General features: G+C 37.0%; 1 protein-coding gene across 5 annotated transcripts in view; it reads right to left on the reverse strand.

The window, feature by feature from the left end:
* Positions 1 to 22,394, reverse strand: part of GRB14 (growth factor receptor bound protein 14) — a 56,081-nt gene that overhangs the window by 17,174 nt on the left and 16,513 nt on the right. For all 5 annotated transcript variants that reach the window (XR_014956529.1, XM_021528607.4, XM_085584330.1 and 2 more), the window contains 3 exons: positions 7,871 to 8,027; positions 3,315 to 3,436; positions 1,118 to 1,192 (listed from right to left, as the gene is read on the reverse strand). Coding sequence is in view for 4 of the 5 variants with exons in the window: in XM_021528607.4 (XP_021384282.4) it covers positions 1,118 to 1,192; positions 3,315 to 3,436; positions 7,871 to 8,027 (354 nt within the window). In the remaining variant the exon portion in view is untranslated. The remainder of the gene's footprint in view (positions 1 to 1,117; positions 1,193 to 3,314; positions 3,437 to 7,870; positions 8,028 to 22,394) is intronic.

Genomic DNA, 22,394 nt, shown 5'->3' on the forward strand with positions numbered 1-22,394 from the left:
TGTTTATGCTAGACTGCAAAGTCTGTATTATGTCAGTGGCAAAAGGGACACTATTTTCATTAGATTTTCAGCACTTCTGAAATCACAAGAACTTTACTTAGGTTTGTAAAAATTACTTACCGAATCTAGTGTGTATCAAATCTAATTCACAAAAATTTTTACTATGTTTGGGATAATCTTAACATCTTTATTAAAATCTACTTTTATAAGGATATAATTATTTAATATGAAGGATTGCTTTGAGAATTAGTTGCTTAAAATGGTTTTCATTTACTGGTGGATGCTAAGGTAGACCTTATTATATATTTTAAAAACTGTAATTTCAGTGTTTCTTTTGCTTCTGCCCTAAAATATCCTGTGTTATGTTGCCTTTCCAATCATTCTTTATCCCCAAAACTCATGCATAGGGTTGTTGTCTTAAGACCGGTGGAAGTTCTTCTTCTATTATTTAATTTTTCTAATGACAAGCAAACAAGAGTGATGTGTATGTTTCCACCTTTATTACTCATTTTTCCCCTCTTTGAAAGTAAGACAGTGATCCCTGATACGGTCATTTTGTATTATCATTTCATTAATCCCACTGTAAATTAGAATCTTGTGTCTGCTTAAAAGATGACTAACACTGACTGACCTACCATAATTTTTTTTGAAGGCTACAGTAGCCTTCAAGCTAACAAATCATACTAGTCAGTCTAAATTTTCTACTCATTAAGTTTAACCATTTAAGTCTTTTTTATATCCATGTGTGTCACATCACCAGTATTTTGCCATTCTACCATAGTTTGCTGCTAAGTTAACACTCCTCCACTTATTTAAGGAAAAAGGGTCTTTCACCTGAAATACCCACTAAAGGTATTTAATGTTTTCACTGTATTTTCTCTGTTTTGGCGCTTTTTGATTCTTAAAGGATATCCAAGTTTCCAAGTGTGGACATATAATAGCTGCAAGGAAGGGACACATAATTTCTTATCTCTTGAGGAAAAAAGTTATTAACCATGTCTTGAGTTATTCAAAATCTAGCAACAGATCCAACAGCAATAAGGAACTATGGTCATGCAGCACAGGTAATGGGAAATTATCAACTGCACTGGTTCATCTTCATTCAAGGATTACATACCTGTAATATCCCAGAGTGGCTTAGTGCTGCATTGGTCTCACTTGGAAAAGATATCATGTGATCTGGAAAAAAGCTCTGTAACAACAAGAACTTGTTTCAAAGTTCTGTAGAAATAAATGTAAAACTTTCTCTTTTGGAAGTGCAATTTAATTTCTCAGTGCAATGCAAGACACTGAAGATTCCCTGATCCAATAATTTAAGCTTACCTTAATATCATCCCAAAATTTGGCACATGCTATATATTATTTGCTGAAAAACATAGAATTTTGAGAAAACATCAATAGTCTCTGGAACAGGGTTTCAGACACCAGTGCAAATCACATTGCAATATCTGGCCCTTAGTGTTGTTTTTCTAGCAGTAATTTCTATTGCTGTTGACATACAAGACTTGCCTGGGGAGTCAATATGCTACAAAGTAAGGAGGCTATACACCAACATGCTGAAAAGTGTATTGTTTTCTATTGTTTTCATTACACTAGAAACCCAGTAAAATATTTGTAATAACTTCCACTAATACAGCAAAAGCTGCCTCAGTTTTTTAATTTTCTATTTTATGTATTATACAAATTAACAAAAAAAAATCTGACTACATCAACATGATGGGATTAAGTCTACAAATAAAATGCCAGTTTCATTATCAAGGAAAGCTCAAGGGATAATTTATGGGACAGACCTGCAGCTGAGGTGTTCAATACAGTCATGAAGATATGAAGCAGACAAGGGTTTGACCAGTACAAAAAATGGTTTCTCAAGGCCCTTGGCCACCTAATGTCTAGCAATTTCCATTTTTAATGAAATTGAATTTCTGGTACGGTTAATTCACATTAACTCATTATGATAAAGCATTCTTTATCATAGCTAAAAAGCTACATATCAAAGCTACAGCTGGGACCAATACACCCAGAACTCTGTTTAGCTATAGCTGCTGAAGCTGGTGTAGCTGCAGGTCTGCCATGCTCCACAGCCAGTTCCACTCACTGGTTATAAAATACATAAACTTAATTTTTGAAGGCAACAGACAGAAACTGATGCATAGAAAGTCCCACCTGAATATGAGGAAGAACTTTACTATGTGGGTGATCACATACTGGAACAGACTGCCGAGAAAGGTCGTGGAATCTCTCTCAATGGAGATATTCAATAACCCTCTGGATGCAATCCTGTGCCATGTGCTCTGGGATGACTCTGCTTGAGCAGGGAGGCTGACCCATTCTGTGATTGCCTCTTTACTAACTATATACCATCTCAAACTGAAAAATTTTTCATTGGTATAGTGATATCGTCATATCTGGGACAAATCTATCATGATTTGTCCAGAGACATACAGGTCAATCAAACAAAAAAATTCCCAAACGTCTTGTATTTCTTGTTATCTTTATATTTACCTTTTTATCTTTTTCATAGATAGATAATCTGAATTCCTTTCCACTTTTTACCTTTTAAGCCCTCACGCAGTTCTGCTATTTCTCACTTTTACATCTGAAATAAAGTGGTTTTGTAAGAGACAGCACTAGGAGTTGTCCAAATACACCATGGAGCAACCAGATGGCAAGTTCCTTCCACTGAGCCAGGACTGCTTCCATGGCCTTTGCCATCAGCCAAGGTCTGAATCAGCAGCATTAACCTTTTGGCAACATCTCTGCATTACAAGATATCTCTGCTCTCTTTCCATTCCTTATGTATGCTAACTTTGGCTTCACTTTCACTTACCCCTCCCTAATAGGTTATGGCTGCTTATGGCCTTTCATGTCAGTTGTCATTTAGCTACAGCTGGGAGAAGCTGCAATTCGGCAGTGCTGGGCCAGAACATTCAATTTTCACTTCACAATAAAATCATCTTTGCTACAGGTGCCCCTCCTCACACTGCTCTATTTTATATTATGTTGTCACTTGATGAAAAGTTCCCTGAGTTGCAAAAATTTAATTTTGTTTTACGTCCATGTGCAAATTTCAATACAATTAAACCCAGTGGCTGCTCCCATCACCCTCAAACATAAAAAATGAACATGGATGTTTTACAGCTGTAAGAAAGGAATCAGTCAATGATCACATGCACTATAATACATTGCTGTGTTTCAAATATTCCTTCTGACTCCTGTTACACTAAAAAAATTAAACTCTATCTGTGTGCACCAAAAAAGACTGGTTTTTAGAAAAAGTAACTGCACCACTTTACAGATATAATGTTAAGACTTACCAGTGGATTTTTAAAAAACTCATACTTTGCATAATTTTTTCTAAAATACAGTTTGGTTTCCTCCTCCATTACCCAATTTGACTGGACTTCCAATACTAATTCATGGTCTTCTATAGCTCTTCCTATAAGAAAACAGAAAAAAAAATTAAAAGAAAATACAAGTATCAAGTTCATGACTAGAAGAAGAGCTGTCATGATCTACAGATAAAGTGGAATGAAGTTACACTTCCATGGAATTTAACTCTCTCTTCACTGAATTTAACCAATTCTTGAGTCCAAAAAGACAGAGACTAAGGATGCTATATGAAAATCCCGTTCTGTAACCAGATTAAATGAAGCAAATAAAACTATCAAGAAATTCAGAAAACAAAAAATACCCCAAAACAGTGAAAGGAAAGTAAGCATTTTGAAATCTTCTACAGGTTGTTCTACTTCAAAACACATTCTTCAGATGCAAGGGCAAAGAACTGAAGCTCTGTTAAAACCAGCATTTTTTTCCTTCAGTTTTATAGAGAGAAAGTGCTCCTCTGAGATGACATTTAAAACTCTTAAATGGTTGGCATCGTGACATTTAAGAAAACACCATTTCCTCAAGACTTACTTCTTGGTAGAAAAATATGACATTGTGCATCACCCCAAAAGAAGGGTAAAGGTGCTGATATTTCTTTATTTTTAAGGTGTCACAGCAAAAAATACATTATAACTGAGTAAACTTACTTTTTTGAAGGAACTGAAATACTGAATGTCCTCCAAAAAAAAGCCCTGTAATCAAATCTCTAAATGGTGACATGAAAAATCTGCCCTTCAGTTTAGGTAGATTATTTTTATCTTCCAACTAGACTAAAGAGTTTCTACCTCCCTTTCTGTCATCTCTTTATTACTGCTGTCTCTAATATGAGGAGCACCTGCTACAGTCCACAACAGCCTCCTTAACTATGCAAGTATTTAATGCACATGAAGGATTTCATATTGGAGTACATGATAGAACACATTTCAAAAAGCCTCTTCTCTAGCCACCCAGTGGGGAAAAAATTTAAACTAAATAAAAAATAGAAAGACATTGTTCAGCACTATTGCACAGGTAGTGCCTTATGAGCCTTCCCAGCCTTAACAGACTATCTGTAAGAATGCAGAGCGAAATCAAATTGCGACTGAAAAATACTGATGGGCCTGGCCAAGGCACTACCTTCTACTCAAAAAGAGGAGCCCTAGAACATGTGTGTTCAGCTGCAGAAACAAACAGAAAACTGTTTACAGCCAGCAGAAAAATTTCTCCATAGAAAAGGAAAAATTTCTGGGTGAAGATAGAACTGCCCTTACAAAGGAGAGCAGTTATGGATGACTGTTCTCTTTTCAGAGCCTGCCCTGCTCAGGGGAATTGCAGTGGGTATGGGACACCCAGCACCAAGGTACTTGGTGGTAGGGATGACACACCATCATCCAAATTTAGGCACACTTCAGCTGTTTTCAATGATCTTAGACATTGTGAAAACCATTCAAAAATGTATTTGAAATCAATATGTTAGGATAAAAAGAACACATACTAGAAAAACACAGTTCTGAAATATATTGATTTATAGAACTGCAAGAATTGCTGAGCTTCAGATATTTGAAATAGAGCCCCTGCTACTGCAAAACTGGGGAGGTGGGGAGGAAGGCTGAGCTTCCTGGCTGCCAAGGCAGCAGCAGTGAGGACACAACCATCCTTAGTGTTCAACAATAGAGCTCTGCACCCAAGGGTATATATGTTTGTGAAAACTGAAATACAGAGACTGTGGGTTTATGCTTTGCTTTAGGTGGGAGTTTTGTTGGGATTTTTTCCCTTTTAAATCTTCTCAGCAGATCCCCCCACACAGCAATGAAGGCACAATCCATCGATGTAATTAATGTCTGTCTTGATTAGAAGTAGAACACTGTGCTCAGCTCACTAAGATTCATGCAATTATATCTAATTTGGGAGTATTCAGACAGCTGTTAGATTTTAAAGAAAATGTTCACTAATTGATGGATGAATTATTAATCCATGTAATCCTGGAGTTTACACAGACACACACATTTTCTCACAGCACTTCTCATTTCAATACCAATTCACTTAACTTATGAGATGAAAAAGACTTTCAAATTTACATGGGTAAAACATACAACAGTAACAAACAGAAAACAATCCCAAACTAGCTCATCATTTGAGACGTGTTTGTTCAAGCTACTCTTCCAGTGCTCAAGAATATACTTAAAGCAAGTCAAGATTAATATATTAACTCTTTCCAACAAAACCAGATTTAAGCCACTTAAAAGAACTCCATTATAATTCATCTAAAAATATATAGGGGATATCTGAAATTGTTCATTTCTTTGGCCAGTAATGTCGAATTGCCAACCTCATCATCTAGGAAATAATTTTACTTTTAAAATTAAGCACTGACCTTTTTCTAGAACTACACTGAAAGCAGCTGGAGCAATTATAAGACTGCATGGTGAATTAAGATCTTCTGTAATTTTGAGATTATCAGACTATTAGGAAAATCAATTTCACTAGTTATTTGATATTGAAATCTTCCAAGAAACCCTCCAGATGGAAGAAAACAAACTACTTGTCAAGAAGTGTACTGTGCAAATACAGAAAGCTGGACAAACAGTGCCACTATTGTTTTGGCATGGTTGCTCAAAGGCATCTTCTTCAATAGTTACTACACTACTTGAACACCAGCTACACTATAAAATACAGAAAACTTTTGCTGTTTTTATAGTACTGTTTTGTAACCATTTTGCTACCTCTTCTTCTATAGCAGTCATTTTCAACCTTGACCCAGATTTAACTCTGACCTTACTCTGAGTTGGAAGCATCTTACAGCATTCAGTGCAAAAGGCTACAAATATCTTTGAAATTTTACAAAGCAAGAAAAGAAATTTGAAAAATATTTGTGTCTGCCTTCATAGGATAAAGGAGTATAAAAGGGCAGAAAATAGTTTTTGCTTTTGTAGTTCATCCTTCAAATATAGCTGATAAACATAACTGAGTCAGATATGCACAGTCAAGTTTATTTTCAACAAATGCACAGGGCTGGATTCCCTAGATAAATCCAGAGAAATAATGGGACTCTAACAATAGCTTTTAGCCATATTTAAACATCGTTGGGGGGGGGGGGGGAAAGAAGGGTGTGGCCAGGAAAAATGTTTGTGGGGGCATTTGATTTTTGTCTGTGGTGTGTACATTTTTTTAAATCAACAGCACTGGAGTTACCAGGTGCCATTACAGTCTCTTTTGAGAATTAAAAACTCCATGGAGTTTTCTATGTATTTTAGAATGCAGGAAGGCGTCCAGAACATCCTCTTTTTCAAGCCACACTTTGCACTACCAGATGGAACTGCCCTTGAAGTTGCAGAAGTACTACCTTTTTTAGCTCTAGTACAGTGCCAAAGTTCAAGAATAACATGGAAATTTTGAGTGATGTGAAATTATCACCATATTTCTTTGGCATTTGTCTTCTAGTAGATCTTTTCTAGCATCATTTCCTATCAAAAGCATACACAACACAGTACTGAAACACTGTGCTGTAAAAGCAAGTAAGATTGTGTAACTTGAGATTCAGTTCAATATTACATTCCAGCAGTGGGCTTCTAAACTCCTCTCTAGCTAAGTCTTTCCTGTATTCTTCCTTTTTTACATCTCTGCAAGCATCCCTTTCTCCCTACAATTAAATTGCCTTATGTTTTTTATACTGCAGAAGTACACCTATACACTTCAAAAAGGAACAGAGATCAGACATTATATTTTGAAACCACAGATTACACATTTTGAACTGGATAATAGAAAAAGAGAAGTTTTACTATACTAGAGGAACACTGATGAATTTTAAAAAATAAATTTTAATAAATAAAGAATTTTTTAGAACATCTTGTTACCAGTAGTTAAAATACTACACATGACATGGCTTCAGTACAGTTCACTGGTCCTATGTAGAAGTTTAGAGGAATGATTTTGTTTTCCCTTTAAATAGCACAGTCCCTGAGTTCACCATAAATCTAGCCAGATTGAATGTAGTGAAGGAAAATACTGACAGGCCACTCCAACATTATTTCTAAAAACCGAGTCCTATAGTAAAGATAAAATAGCACTATGTAAACTCTTTCTGTCCCTGATGTCAGATATTTCACTCAGGTATGTTAGAAACAAACAGAATTTTATTTCCAATGACAACAACACAAGTCTTTCTAGAGATAAGCAGGAGATACCACCCATAAGAGAGAAAGAACTGCCAGAGAAAAGCAAGGTAGAACAAGAAAGAATTTGCAGTGAGAACTTTAACCGTTAGTGTCTTCCAATCGTTCTTACAGATGCAGATCAAGCAGTGAGAAACAAATATACCGTGAAAAAAATCTAGTTTATACCTATGCTTTCAAAAATAATCAGAGGCAACAACTCCCAAAAGAAAAAAATTCACACAAAACTTCCCATCATTTTGTTCCAAGCCTTTCTACTAGAATTGTACTTTCATAAGAAAATGAAAACCAAACACCTTATTTAGCATCATATCATTATACATTATTAGTCTTACCTAAACCTGTGTGGGTAAGTTGTTCAAAGAGAGTCCAGCTGTGGTCATCAACATAGTGGTTCTTCAATATTAAGAGCTGACACACATCCCTGGCTGTTATATCACTTGGTACTTCCAAAGCTCTGCTAGTATCATCTTCACTATACACTTTGATTACCTGCAATAAATAAAAACTCTAAAATATCCGTAAGTTTAATCTTTGCTTCAGTTTCTTCATATGTATGGCTCAGCTTCATGACTGAGACAAGAACCCACACACACAGAATGCAACATGAAATACAGCCATTCCTCTCTAGTGCAATGGCATAATTGAGAACAAAGCAGCCAAGCAAAGCATATTCCACTACTAAATTTGGTGACTAGATATCCCTTGCTACAGGACATTGGCCAGATTGGTGCTATAGCTTTAAAAAAAAACATTGATGGAGAGATAAATAAATACAGTTAAACTGTACATTCTTAAGTAAGCTCATAAAGAAACCACACAGCATAAACAGTGAAACTCAAGAATTCTATGACTGCAGAACTGTAGAAAGATTTGATAAAGGAGTTAGTTCAGAGAATGGCAATCAGACTCAAGATGCTCACAGTTCTGTAGACAATAAAACAGGAGATGTTACAGAGTGGCTTCAAATTTTGACAAGCAAGAACTGGAGTTCTTGCACACATATCCTCAGTTTAAAGGATGCCCAAGATGCTTTTAACTGACAAAAAAATACTTCTCTCAGTTTATTGAATTTATCCATATTCATGAGAATGCAAGACAAAACTCTCTTGAAATTTATGCACAAAACCTAAATACCATTGTAAACCCCTCATTAAACAGCAAGATACAAGTTCTCACTTTAAAGACAAACAAGCCCGTTACTGTCAGTCATTCTTAACAGCTGCCTTACCGAATATACGCTCATTTCAAGCATCTAATAAACAAGCAGCAATGTATTGTGCTCTAACTCGTCAAGGCATCTCCCTCTCTGGTTTGTGCTGAAGTTGATAGAAAAGGGAACAAAAAACTCCAACTGTTTCTTCCGACAAACACAAAAAATCCAAAAATAATTTCAGAAAAAAACAGGTCCTCTCACTCATGCTTTCCAAACATCAGAACAAGGGAAAAGGACTCCATTTGTAAACAACACTGAGATTTTAAAGCACGCTGATGGCCTTACTCCTCTACAAAAACCTATCTTTTCATTTGAATTAAAGAAATAAAGAAGTTTGGTTCCAAACTTTGGCCCTGCACATTAAATGAGCATGAAGTCCATGATAATTTGCTTTAATATTGCATCTAATAAATGTTGACAGGTCAAGAGTTCCACACAATATTCAGCACACTTGCCACAACACCAATCTTCAGAACAGGGCAAACATTAAATTAATGCTCCTAAAGTGTCAAAAAACCTCTCCCTACTCATGAATCAACCACCTCAAAGCTGAGACTTTCAAGGGAAGTAACAGCCCTCAGAGAAAGAAGATCCAATGTTTCCATGGGCCTAAGCTGCAGCTCAGTATTTCCATTTAATACAAAAGGCAAAAAGACCACACTGTTACTGAATTTAATACTGCCAAAGCAGCTATGGGGGATGGCTCTGGCTGGCTTTGAAGACATCTATGCTTTGGCAATGTCCCCCCTGCTAACCAAGAGAGACCAGCAACAACACAGCCTGCTTGCAGCAGAGCCCAGTTCCACACAAAGTCCTACTCCAGTCACACAGAAATGATGTTTGGCCATTCAGGATAAACCAGCATGAATTATTTAAATTCCTGCAATATTTACAATGATTCAAAGATGAAATCTAAAGATGTGTCTGGCAGGGTTTACTGTGAATGGGATGGAGGGCTGTAGGGGTGACCAGAGGAAACAGTATCCCATCACCTTAAAAGAGGTCCTACTCTGGGCAGCACTGAAGGTCATAGACAGCTTCATTAGTCTGTCCAGCAAGTCTATGTCAGGCTGAACCTAAAGGATTTTACAGGCTGGAAGGCTAGAGAGCAGAGACACAGTAGAGAAGGTGAAAGCAAAGGTAAGAATTGAAGTAACTTTCCAAGTATTGAAAATTCCTCTAAGTCCCTTCCAGCTGAAATATTCTGTTCTGTTTCCTAATATTCTTGCACTAAAGCCAGGGTGGGAATGCATGTGAGCATGCTGGCTAGGGACTCTGTGGCACAGAGCAGCAACTGCAGTTTTCCCCAGGCACTCATCAAGTTCAGTGATATGCTTATTTTACAGCAAGAGCACGTACAGCCCATGCTGAGGCTCTTGACGGATATTTTAACAGAAATTCTTTTTAAAAGGGTTAAGAGTCGCAGTGCAGACGACTTCACCCTTATTGCTAGAGAAACAGAAAAAGAGTTTTTAAAATGCTGGAGACAGCAACACAAGTCATGATAATGAGCTGCCTGTGGCCGTTCAGCTCAGGGAGTCGGAAGCCTTGGAGGTGGCCTTGGACTACTGGAGCTCAGCTAAAGCAAAACAAAACAACATAAAAAAAACCAAAACAATGAGAAAAAAAACAGTTTATATTCTCTCTGAGTATTCTCACTCAGCTTTCTCAGTATAGGGAAATAAATCCTGCTTAAGTCTAGGAGAACAAATCACCCCAGCTCACACCTATGATGAGGTACCTTATAAAACACAAATGCTGTAACCTTTTTCTCTTCCTTGCAAGGGATTCAGATGCAGCAAGAGACAAGAGTCACCTAATAGACTCTCAGCAACTTCTGTCACACATTTTGCTTAACGAATTGGTGTAAATCTCATCACTTAGAGTGATCTTTGAGGTTTTTTTTAATTAGAAGTTGCTCAGTATGCACTTGGTGCTGTGTTTGAAGCAAAGTCGCCTGTATGATTGCTGGGAATGTACATGCCAAGGGGAGTGGATCAGATGAAAAAGGATAAATTCAAAATCCCATTTTTCCTTGGAAATATGTTGCAATACTTCTCTTCCTAGAAGCAGAGGATGATTTGAGAATTAAAGGGTGGCAGAAGTATGCTAAAGATGCAGCTATGCTGACTTCCTGTAGAAATGAGTAAGCTTGAGTGATCACTTTACTTTTATTAGTGGTTCTCACCATGTATTTGACTGGCCAGCCATCTCCACTTTCTTCAATTTTTTTTTTCCCTGAAAATTTTGTCTAAGAAATAGCACAGAAGAAAAGAGCTGCTAATTGAGAACAAGCTCTCATTACAGTTTTCATTACCCTACACGCTCAAACTGTGCTCCAAAGCAAGCTGTTTCACTTCCCTTGACTATACCTATCAGTAGGCAGAAAAACTTGCCTCAGCAGCACTGAAATTTCCTTTCCGGTCTAGTTTATAAATACAAGGAGATTTTAGCTCTTCCCAAGGCTAGAAAAAGAAACATCTCAATAGCTTCTATTTATGTCACTGGAAGTAAGAATAAGCAGCTCGAAGATTTTCCTATAAGAGGAAAACACCAAGATCAGCATGAAAAGCATTAATCATTTTCTCTGCCTATGGGAGCAGGCAAGGAGGTACAGCATTCCTACATGTTCTCTTTCAGTTTTTCAATATACTAAAAATCAGCCAAGATCCCAGAATTATTTGCAATGCATCTTTATCCCTCCAATTTTTTTTTTTTAAGAAATGTTGCTTTATCTTTCACTAATCAAATGAACTCAGAATGTAAAACAAATGTTGAAAAATACAATTAAATATTTAACATGGGAAAACAGAAAGAAGACCCTAGTTTTTACACTAAAAAGTAACCAGAAGAAGCAAAAAACCAGCAATTGTATAAAAGAATAAGTAAAAGAGCACATAAGGTAAGCAGTGTGGGAGGAGGGAGGAGCAAGAGAAGCAAAGCTGGACTCTATTTCCCTGAGTCTTCTTCCCCACTCAACCGTCATCTCCACTACAATAATTAAATAATGTGTTCATAGACTTTTAAGAGAGGGTGTCCAAGTCTGATTCTTCAGAATCTTCATGCCATCTGTTTCGGAAGTTCCAATCTGCAGAAACAGCACAAACATATGCCCTGCACTGAGGAATTTAAAATTTCAAACCAAAGTCCTAACATGTGAAAAAAGCCAGGTAGAACCCACAGAAAAAGAACCATTAGCACACAGATTCCATATTTAGGTGCCTACACCAATATGTCCTGACATTTATGACTCTTAATGCTTCTGTACAGCCATTGACACAGTGGGTAGTCAGCACCCTTAAAGAAAAAAAAACAGGCCACTCTTATTTATAAAGATAAAAACTCCTAACTTTAGCTTATGATTTCTAAAATTATTCCCCCCTTCCCCCCAATTAAAACACTGCACATTTTTGTACTTACATTATGATTTCAGTCACATTTTTGTTAAATGCACAATTATTGTATGCAAAACCACGCTTTGAAAAGTCTTACACTCCAGTGTGTCATACTTCTCCTGAAATGTTGGCCTGATACTCTGCTAACCCCTCTCTCTAGTTTAACAATCAGTCTATTTGCCTGCAGCATTTTTTCTCCAACTCCCAACCCTTCTGCCTGCTAGACAAATTTTTTTGCTTATTTATATTGGCAAAGGGTAGAGGAATGTGGAGTGTATTTTAACTACAATGGAGGTGCTTGGAAACTTTTAGCATTTTGAACTGGTTTATGACTTTTAGCAATAGTGTGTCTTGGTTTTAGTGAGAGTCAGCAAAATTCTGCATTCATAAAAATATTTAAGAGGTTAAGTACAACTGTTGTTAGAAACAAATAGCATGTTAGTAAAGTTTACTGCCTTCTTTATCAGCTGTGAATGCAAGACTTTCCATTAAAATATCCCAGTCTACAGTTAAAATGTCAGCTTCCAGTATTTCGTCCAAAGAGATTTCCAGGCCAAAAGGATTCACGCAGTTTCCAGAAATCTACATCTGTCATTAAAACAAGGTGCATACAATGTCTAATTGTAAACATATTGACTTCTCATTTGCACTACAGTATAGCTTCAAGAGGCAGAAGGAACACAGCTCCTATATTCTCTCTTGCAATGAAACCAAAGTGCAAAGAAGGAAGAGTAAAGTCTAGGAAGATTGTCTACCTCTCCTTCCTCATACTTTTTCCATAATCTAACCTTTTTTAAAATGACATTTCAAAGAGCAAAAATAATGTTAATTTTCAGCCTTTATTCCAGTGTAAGATGATGGACAAGGTCAGTTTCTCTGGCAATTAATAAATTTCTTGCCTCAAAACATAAACAATTTTTTCTAGAAAGTATTTTAAAACTAGTTAAATTTTATGTTAACAGTATGCATATTTTATCAATTAAAACAATTTCTACTTATTTCTGTAATAATTTTCCGTGGCACTATATTTACTATGGCACTATGGCAACTGTCTGTATGATGCAGCCCACAGAGCCACTGTCCTCCTTCAGACTCCTGGTACAAACTCCATGCCCTACCTAATCTAACCACCTATGACCATCCCAGGAATTACAAAATTACACCAAAACTAGAAACTGAATAGCAATAAAAGTAACAAAAATTACTTTATATTACCTACAGGCAAAAAGATCCAATTCTTGCTTTTAAAAGACATACTGCCACCTGACTTCAGGCAAGTTAGCATTAGTCCCTCAGTTTTGCTTTTAACAACATGGGGCAGGGGAAGTGAAATCTGTTTCTGTACAGCAAGGTAACAGATTGAACTCATTAAGATTGGTAAAGCACTTATATCTCCTCATTTGACTGCTGCTTTAGATGTGTAAATATGTTGTATTATAAAAAGGGAGGTTAAATTATGCAGATCTCAAAATTGTAATAGGCTATGTGTAAAAATATACCAGCGAAGTTCTTTCAAACATAGGTTATGACAATCACATCATGATACTGGAAAAAATGGCAGAATGAGGACAATATGACATGCAATCATGGCAAAGACAACATCTGAAGAGAAATAGTTTGAAAGACACAACAGGGAAGCTAAAATACAAATATCATTGCTTAATCCTGAATTTGATACATTCAATTTTACAATATTGGTCAACAGAAACAAAATGTAGTTATAGATAGTAATAAAATAGTTCCAGAAAATTTTATTTCCCTGCATAAAAATGAACAAAAAGGCAAAGTCTAGAAAAAGCTACGTGTTGGACAATTAACTCCTAGTACAACTACTTTTACAGCAGAAAGTGAGATTCTTGTAAACTATATGATAATTAGATGACACTTGGCCCAAAAAAATTACAATAATTGAAGAATTAAATAGCAACAGCAACACTGTGAAGCTCAACATCCTGCAAGTAGGAATGGCAGTAATAAACACATTAAAAGTGAAAGACTTATCACCATCAACAGCCATTACCACATAGGACCAATTCAGGAGTAAGAAATACAAAGGGATCTACAGAAATAAAACCCACAATAAACTCCTTAAAAAGAAGGCACATTATTTATAAGGAAAGGTAGGGGTGGATCAAACAATTTATTTAAATAGAGAGTAATGATTTACCTTACCAAAAATCTTTTTCAAACTATGGAGATTCCAAACAAAGCCAGTGAAAGATACTTCAAATAAAACTGTTAAGATATGTGTAAATAACTAGAAAGTTGTGAGAAACTTTAAATATTATCAGCAAAAAAATTCAAATAATACACTTCCATGGAACATCAGAAATTAAATAAAGTTTGCAGACTTGCCAAATGATTAAGCTGTCGAAGGAGCACTTATAGAAGACAAACACACCACAGAGAAGCTAAATAATTTATCTTTATTCATTATTCACAGCGGATATGGAACAGGTTCCCAGATATAGCCTTTACAGGTGAAATAAAAGTGTCTGTTTAAATGGAGGGAACACTGGAAATAAAAAGGCAAATAGTTAACAGGAGGTTACACAATCTAGCATTTAAATAGCAAACATCAGCCTATCCTAGCACCAGTGGAAATGGAGGCTTCGGCTCCATCTATCACTTGATCTGCTGTGCACTGAGTATAAAGTTCTGCTCAGACCTGAAAAAGTGGAAAAGCCCAAGGGCTATTGTGGCAGATTAACTTTGGGTATTGCTTTGCAATTCATCAGTCACCAGTGCCTATCAGCAGGCAGCTAAGAAAAAATCTACTAACATTATGTAAATCTTTCTCTACCTAGAAGAAAACCTACTCTTAAATTTATGAAAACTTTTTTCCATCTTGTTCATCGCAATTCCTAGAGTGATTTAGAATAACCATCACAATTCTGAAAAATCTCAGTGGGGTAATGCACTAAACTGACTGGTATCAATAACTTTTCCCAGGTTCTCCAAAAGAAGAGCTATAATGAAAATTAAACAGTTATGAAGAAAGAGACTACAAAATAAATATAAACTTGGAATATACAGTTTATTTTCAGAATAGCTGTCTATAGTCAAGTAATTTCAGGCTCTAACTCATACTAACCCTCTAAATCAGAATGGAAGAACTATGTCTTACTAGACATGATAAAAGTAAGTCTTAGTTATTTTTCATTAAAATATTATTAATGCTATATATTAACTTTATACATTAACAACTGACACAAGGGTATTTGCAAAACTTTTTGGTGCAGAGAAAGGTAAATGGCTCCCTATTCCTGTTTTCATAAGCCTACCACTAAAACTCAGCTAATCCAACATAGGCCCTTCTCAACTCCAGTGCACAGTATGCATGGCTTTTCAATTAATCTAAATTCAATACATGGATGATCAGGAATGCAAGAGTTTTACACCTTCCTAGCCACTAAAAATAAATTAATTAATGGTGACATTTCTGTGAAACTTGGTTAAAATTCTTTATACAAGGGAAAGTAATTTGAAAACTCAGCTGAGACCATAATGTAATCCAATATTAAGTGTACACAGGGTACTCTCCCTTAAGCCAAGCATCACCACTTCTTGGTGTTGGAATCACAATGCTCTTTCACAGAGGTCAGCTTGTACAGTCCTCCCAACAGCTCAGTTGTTCAGGCTAAATGTACACGCTTTATGCCATTCTTTTCACTCAGAGCTACCTTATTATTTCTCATGAAATCCACAGAAGATTGCTTAAAAAAGAGCAAGGTACAAAAATCCCCTTGGTAATAGCTAAGAGTTTTTGCCTTCAAGCCAAGCTCTTTCTCATAAAGGTTCGATAACCTTGTTGTTTGACTGAAATAAATTAATATTTAGATCAAATTTGATTTTTCAGGTTAATAAAAGTGTACATTCACATGAACTTTTCTTCATGGAAAGTTAATTTAGTGGAGGAGATCAGCTTATTAGCCTTATTAGTAAACTTATGGTATTACTATCTTCAGTCCTTTGTTTCCACTCTGCCTGCATATCCTAGCTTTATATATTTAATAGTAATATGCAGCTTTACATTTTACTACATACAACAGCAATATTTAGAATGCACTTACCATAGACAGATGGAAAAACATCCAGTTAGACTAACTGGACTTTAAAAGAGGGATGGAACAGTCATACTGGAGGATTCAAAGAATCTTACTTAAGAAGGCACTTTAGTATTGCATTAAAAAAAACAAAAAGTTTTGCCAAACAGAAAATGAACAGAAAATGAGTCATGTGTGAAGATAGGAAGAAAGAAATTTAAATATGAAGCCACTATATAATTCTGGGTTTTGTATTCTGTGTACAACAAAGATGAGGGCAAAATGTTATCAGCCTCATGTTTGTATAGCTTGTCCCTATTTATGTCAAGGCACTAACATTATTTAAATGAGGCTTTCTGTATTTCATAGTGCAGTTTGTCCAACATATCCTTCGCTTGTCAGAGATAAATAGAATGCTGTGTTCCAGTACAAGAGAAAGCAAATCTGTTACTGCCGCGTTCTGGCTGCAGTCTATGTTTCTGAAGAGATACCAGCTATAAAAAGAAGTACCTATTGTTTCTACCAGGTTTTTCACACCATGTTGCTGGTTTCTCAGTAGAGCAGATCTCTTGCAAAGCTGAGAAAGACCAAGTCTCTGAATAACACTGTTAAGAGACCAATTAGCTTCCTATTTCCTTTGCAGCAGTCCTGAAATAGATTTTTAAATGAGAAAAAAAAAAAGGAGAACAGATTTTTTCTTAAAACTCTCTTTCACTTTGGCCATTTTAAACAGAAGCTTTCGCTTGAACTGTAACACAGCTTAAAAGAGAAGAATGCCTTTATCATCAACTGTATCAACTGTGTATTCCCCTGAAGGTCACTGGAGGAGAAAATCATGTAAACTCCAAGACAAAGCAAAGTGTAGATTTTTAGCTTAAGATAGTTTGGAAATTTTCTCTGTATTTATGGAATGGTACAAAGAATGTCCAGAGCAAATATAAATATAACAAAGGCCATGAAGGGTAACCTACTGTAATAAATGGTTGTTTTACGATGATGAAGTACTTTGCCCATTGGTATATGACAAAAAAACTTGCTTTTCTGGGTCATACTCCCAGTCCAGTATTATCATCTCCGAGTATGTTTCTAGTCATCAATGGAATGTAAGAACAAGTTTAACTGTTGTAGGATAGGTATTCTGACAGAAAATTTTATTTCTCAGCACTTCTGAACATTTTATTCATAGCATTGCTCCCTCTGGCCAAAGCATAAAATCCAAATAAAGAGTAAATCCTGCAGTAAATGTAATAAGTCTACTCAAACCAAGTAAAACCTTCAACTATTCACTGTTGTGTTATTACAGATCTGTCAGCAGGTTTTGTTGGCAAATCCAAACCCCTAAAGGAACAGAAAAAAAGATGAAGGGCATCTTGGCATGGAAACCAGACCCTGTAACTGTTGGCAAAAGTGTAATAGTCACCAAGTGCAGCAGACTAAAACAAGCGAACCAAGTGAAAAGGAAGATAATAAGTGGGTGATGTAGTTAGAAGGGGGTGATAATTCCAGAAATTTAGTCTATTTTGACTAAATAGTTTACCTCTAATCATTTTTTCTAAAAATGAAAATGAGATACGTAGACTGAGCAGTCTTCAGTCACACAGCAAAACAGAAGCCAGCAGCACATTTCCCATCTCTACGCTTGTTGTGATACCCTACATTCAGAGGTCTGCTGGGTTGTCTGGCTGCTGCTTCGCTTGCCCACACACAAGCCATGTTCATATTACCATAAATACATGCATTTTATTTCTGTTACGATCATCCTACAAGTCTTGTCAAACAAGATACTCAAAAAGATGGTGACAGACACCAATCCAACAAGTTACAATCAACAGGACCAAAGGAAAAATAACGACACCGAAGACTTGCATATGCAGCTGATGGGTATGATGAGCTATTGAAGCCTGGCTTTTGGGGCAATACAAGACAAGCTGAGGGCTCCAATTGCTATTCAGTCCAGGTATCATTTAATTGCTAACCTTTTGGAAAACAGCATTGACTAGCTCAGAAAAGCAGTCCAAGTGGCCTAAAAAAATCACAACACTATGTTAGGGCAAAGGTTGTCAGCAGAAATGATACAATGGGCATCAAGAGTGATGAAAAGACTGTGAAGAAATCAAAATGCACTAAAGACTAGTTGGGGGGGGGGGGGGATTATTCTACTAAAAAATAAAGGAAAAGCATTAAGAGTGTAAACTGAACACCTCCTCCCAGGTCTCAGTCCTTCATATGAATTTTAGTGGTGCCAAACAAAAAAGGTACCAGCAAAAACACCAGCTCCAAGAAGTTGCAACTGCAGGGATGTGCAAAGCATGGGAAAGAAAGGAATGAAAGACATCTCCCCAGGATATAATTTTTGATACCTAAGCATGAGGTTTAGTGAAGATATTGGTCAGCAGTCCAAGACAGCCATGTGGACCTGCCAGAAAAAGGAGATGAAATACGAGAACTGTGACAAAATATGTGATACATGCCAAGAGCCTAACAACTCTGGGTGAAGAAGGTGGATGTGTATTCTTGGAAAGTGTAACTTCTTGTTTGACTAGCCTTGCTTTGTACTGTTCCCATGGCACATTATAAACTGTACTGCAGCAGAGTAAATCTGCTCTTATATAACTACTTTAAACTGTGAAAAACTGGTTGCCTTGATATAATGCAAATATAAATAAAGGGTTGAAAGCAACTGAATATGGACAACTTCAAAACAGAAATTTTAGGAAGTTGCTACCAGTTGAAGAGACTTAAGTTAGACTGGAACTGTCTGTCCAGTGTTACCGCAGAATTATATTGGTTGAGGCATTTTGCTCTGTAGTGGGTTGGCATTATCTAGACACCTGGTGCCCACCAAAGCCACTCTATCACTTCCCTCCTCAACTGAACAGATGAGAGAAAATATAACAAAAAAGCTTGTGGGTCAAGGTATAAGGATGGAGAGAGATTGCTCACTAATTATCATCACAGGCAAAACAGACTCAACTTGGGGAAACCAGTTTCATTATCAATCAAACCACAAAAAGGCAATGACGAATAAAACTAAATCTTATAACACATTTCCTCACCCCTTCTGTTTCCCCAAGTTCAGCTTCACTCCCAATTTTCTCTACCTCCTCCCTGCCAGTGGTGCAGCAGGACAAAGAAAACAGGTCGCAGTCAGTACCTCGCAGGTTGTCTCTGCTGGTCCTGCCTCCTCACACTCTGCCCTTGCTCCAGCATGGCTCTTCTCACAGCTCCTGCCAGAGCCTGTGCCCTGTGGGCTTTCCACAGGGTCACAGCCTGCCTCGAGCACTGTGGGGGAGTCTCTGCCCGGGGCACCTCCTCCTTCTCCTCCACTGACCATGGTGTCTGCAGGGCTGTTCCTCTCACATGTTCTCTCTCTTTCTTCTGCTACAGTCACACAACAACCTTTTTTTCCATTCTTAAATAAATTAGCCCAGAGGCACTACCACTGTTGATGATGGGCTCAGCCTAGGAGCCAGCTAGCATTGCTTCTATTGGACATACAGGGAATTTTCTAGAAGCTTATCATAGAAACCACCCATGTAGAGTTCCCCTCCCCCTGTTACCAAAACTTTGCCATGCAAACCAAAAACATGATAAAACAGTCATAACTTCTTTAGGCCCTTAAGGTGGCTGTTGTTTTGTTGGGCTGGTCTTGCCTCTGTTCCTGACCAACAGGCAGAAAAACAACCAGTGAGGAAGAATGGGGCATGGGCAGTACCTATAGCAACTGCATGAAAATGAGGAAGAAAGCACGTCTAAATATGAATAATTCCTTAGTTCAATGTGATGAGTTTTCTTTGCATTTAGAGATGTAGCTTCAGTTTATCAAAAGTAAAGAAAATTTTCTAATTTTCAGGCACTTGCATGCTGAAAGTAACATGTAACAGACATATAAGTAAGGGAAATTTGATGCATAAGACTCGCATCAACACCTTTGTGTGCCGTTTGTTGAGTTTCTCCGTTTACATACAGCAATGCAGCATAATCAGTGTGGGGTTTACTTAAGCAGAAATAGCTATTCAGCAGTAGCTCTTGATACACTTGAAGGCCAGATAACACAGTCTGAAGGTCAAGTTCTGACTTCTTGAAGCCTAATTTATTCAAGAGGAGACTAAAGTACCAGAGCTAGAAAATGGCCAAGCACTTTTTTCAACTGATGAAAAAACTGTTTTTATTCCAAAGGATTTCTGCCCACAGAAGAAGATTATGATCAGAGTAGGGCACTAAACACTGCCAATTTCCTTGGTTACTGTATGAAGAATGTTAGATGTTCAAAGAAAGCAAGAAGAAACTGAAAAAAAAACATATCAAAGATCTGTTCAAGAACTGAAGACAGAGAGGAGACAAAGTGCAACGTTAATTGTACCACTAAACCTTGTCAAACTATACAAAGGACAAATAATGGCCAAGTGCATTAAACCACTGAGACTTTAAAATACTTTTAAAAAGCTCAGTGCACTTAATACTCACCCTCTCATGAGCATATAACACACATACATCTCTAGCCACCCTTCATGGCAGCTATGCAGCACAGTGCTTTACATTTTAAATTTCAAGACCACTGATGGTTTTGTGTACAAAATACTCTAGAAAATCTGATTCCCTGTAGAGACCAGAATCCCAAAGAATAGCAAAAAACTCCCTTTCCCTGCCTGCACCTGAACCATAGGGACTGCTAAAGTTATTCCCATTCTGATTTAATTTATACATGTGAGATCATTTCTGTAAACAATAAAAACAGAAGGAAGTTTTACTGGTTTCATGCTAGGCAAAGCAGGAACTATGACTGGTCAACCAATATATGATGACCATACCAGAATCCACTTTGAGGTGCCTGCTTGAGTATAAGGAGTCCATATTCAGTGCAAAAATTGGCCTAAAATTATTTTCAAGAATAGTTTCAGATGTAGATTTATTTGGCCTACATCATAAAAAAGGGGATGAGTGCTGCAGTACCCTCCGTTGGGAGGCTCTGTCAGTAGCTCTCTCCTAAACAGCTCCTGGACCTAACCAGAGTTCTTCTACAATGACAGAAAATGCTGCTCTGCCACCCTCCTTCTTCCCTATCATCCATCACTGAATCACTAGCCTCTCCTCCTCCTCTGACACAAGCAGGTGACTTAGTATCTCCAAGAACTGTACAACAGAAGAGTGAATTTCAGGCAGTTTATTAATCCTTTCAGAGCTAACATGAAAGTTGCATGTTCCCTCCAAGAAGGATCTGTGGTAGACACTTGTAAAGCAAGTGCCACAAAGTTTTATGTATTAGAAGAAAGCAGGAATTCCAGATGTCCCCAAACAAACTGTAGCTATGCTAACACATCTTAGATAGACAAAGGTGGCAAGAACTTTCTGTAAGCCTACATCCTAGGTAGGCCTCCTAGCAAACTTAAACATATAGACTTCTTTCAAAAAACACACTACCATTCTTCTGAATTTAGTTTGGGTCTCTTCCCATTCCCATATATATTCCGCCTTCTCAACCTTCCTTAACTCTTTTTCTGGCTCAAAATCTTTATTCAATTTGTAACAAACTGTGATGTTTCATCCTAGCAATTTATGCCTAAAACATAATTCTGTACTGAATTTCCAGTCACACCCATCCTAATGATTTACCTGTGATTATCCTCAGTACCTTCTGTCAGATCCCTCAATAATTCATTAAAGAAAATATTCCATTTTAAATAAAAACTTTAAATTCAAAAATTTCACCTCAACCATCACAGTTTTTCTGACTACTGCTCCTTAAGCCTTTAAGACTTTAAAGCCCACTCAAATCGATCTCCCACTGTCTCCATCTCTAGAAACCTCTCAGCTGTCTTCAGAACTTCGCAGGATGCTGCCCTTACATTACTGTATTACAGAAACATTTTACTACTGTGTTATAGAATCAAAGAATCCTAGAAAGGCTTGGGTTGGAAGGGACTTTAAAGATCATCTAGTTCCAGTCCTCCTGATGAGGACCTTCCACTAGACCAGATTGCTCAAAGCCCCATCCAACCTGGTCTTGGATTATATTATTTATTATTGTATTTATTTTATTTCTATTACTGTATGAAAGACAAAAAGGGCACTGGTATTGTTTGTGTATTTTTAAATTACTATTTTCCAAGCTGTCCTTATGAAGAGATGTTTCATACATGAATGCTTGGTCTGTATCCAGTAATTTTATAAAAGGTACCCATTTAATGACACCATTATCATG

The sequence above is a fragment of the Lonchura striata genome, chromosome 7, assembly GCF_050655825.1.
Source record: "Lonchura striata isolate lonStrDom1 chromosome 7, ASM5065582v1, whole genome shotgun sequence".
Taxonomy (NCBI): Eukaryota; Metazoa; Chordata; class Aves; order Passeriformes; family Estrildidae; genus Lonchura; species Lonchura striata.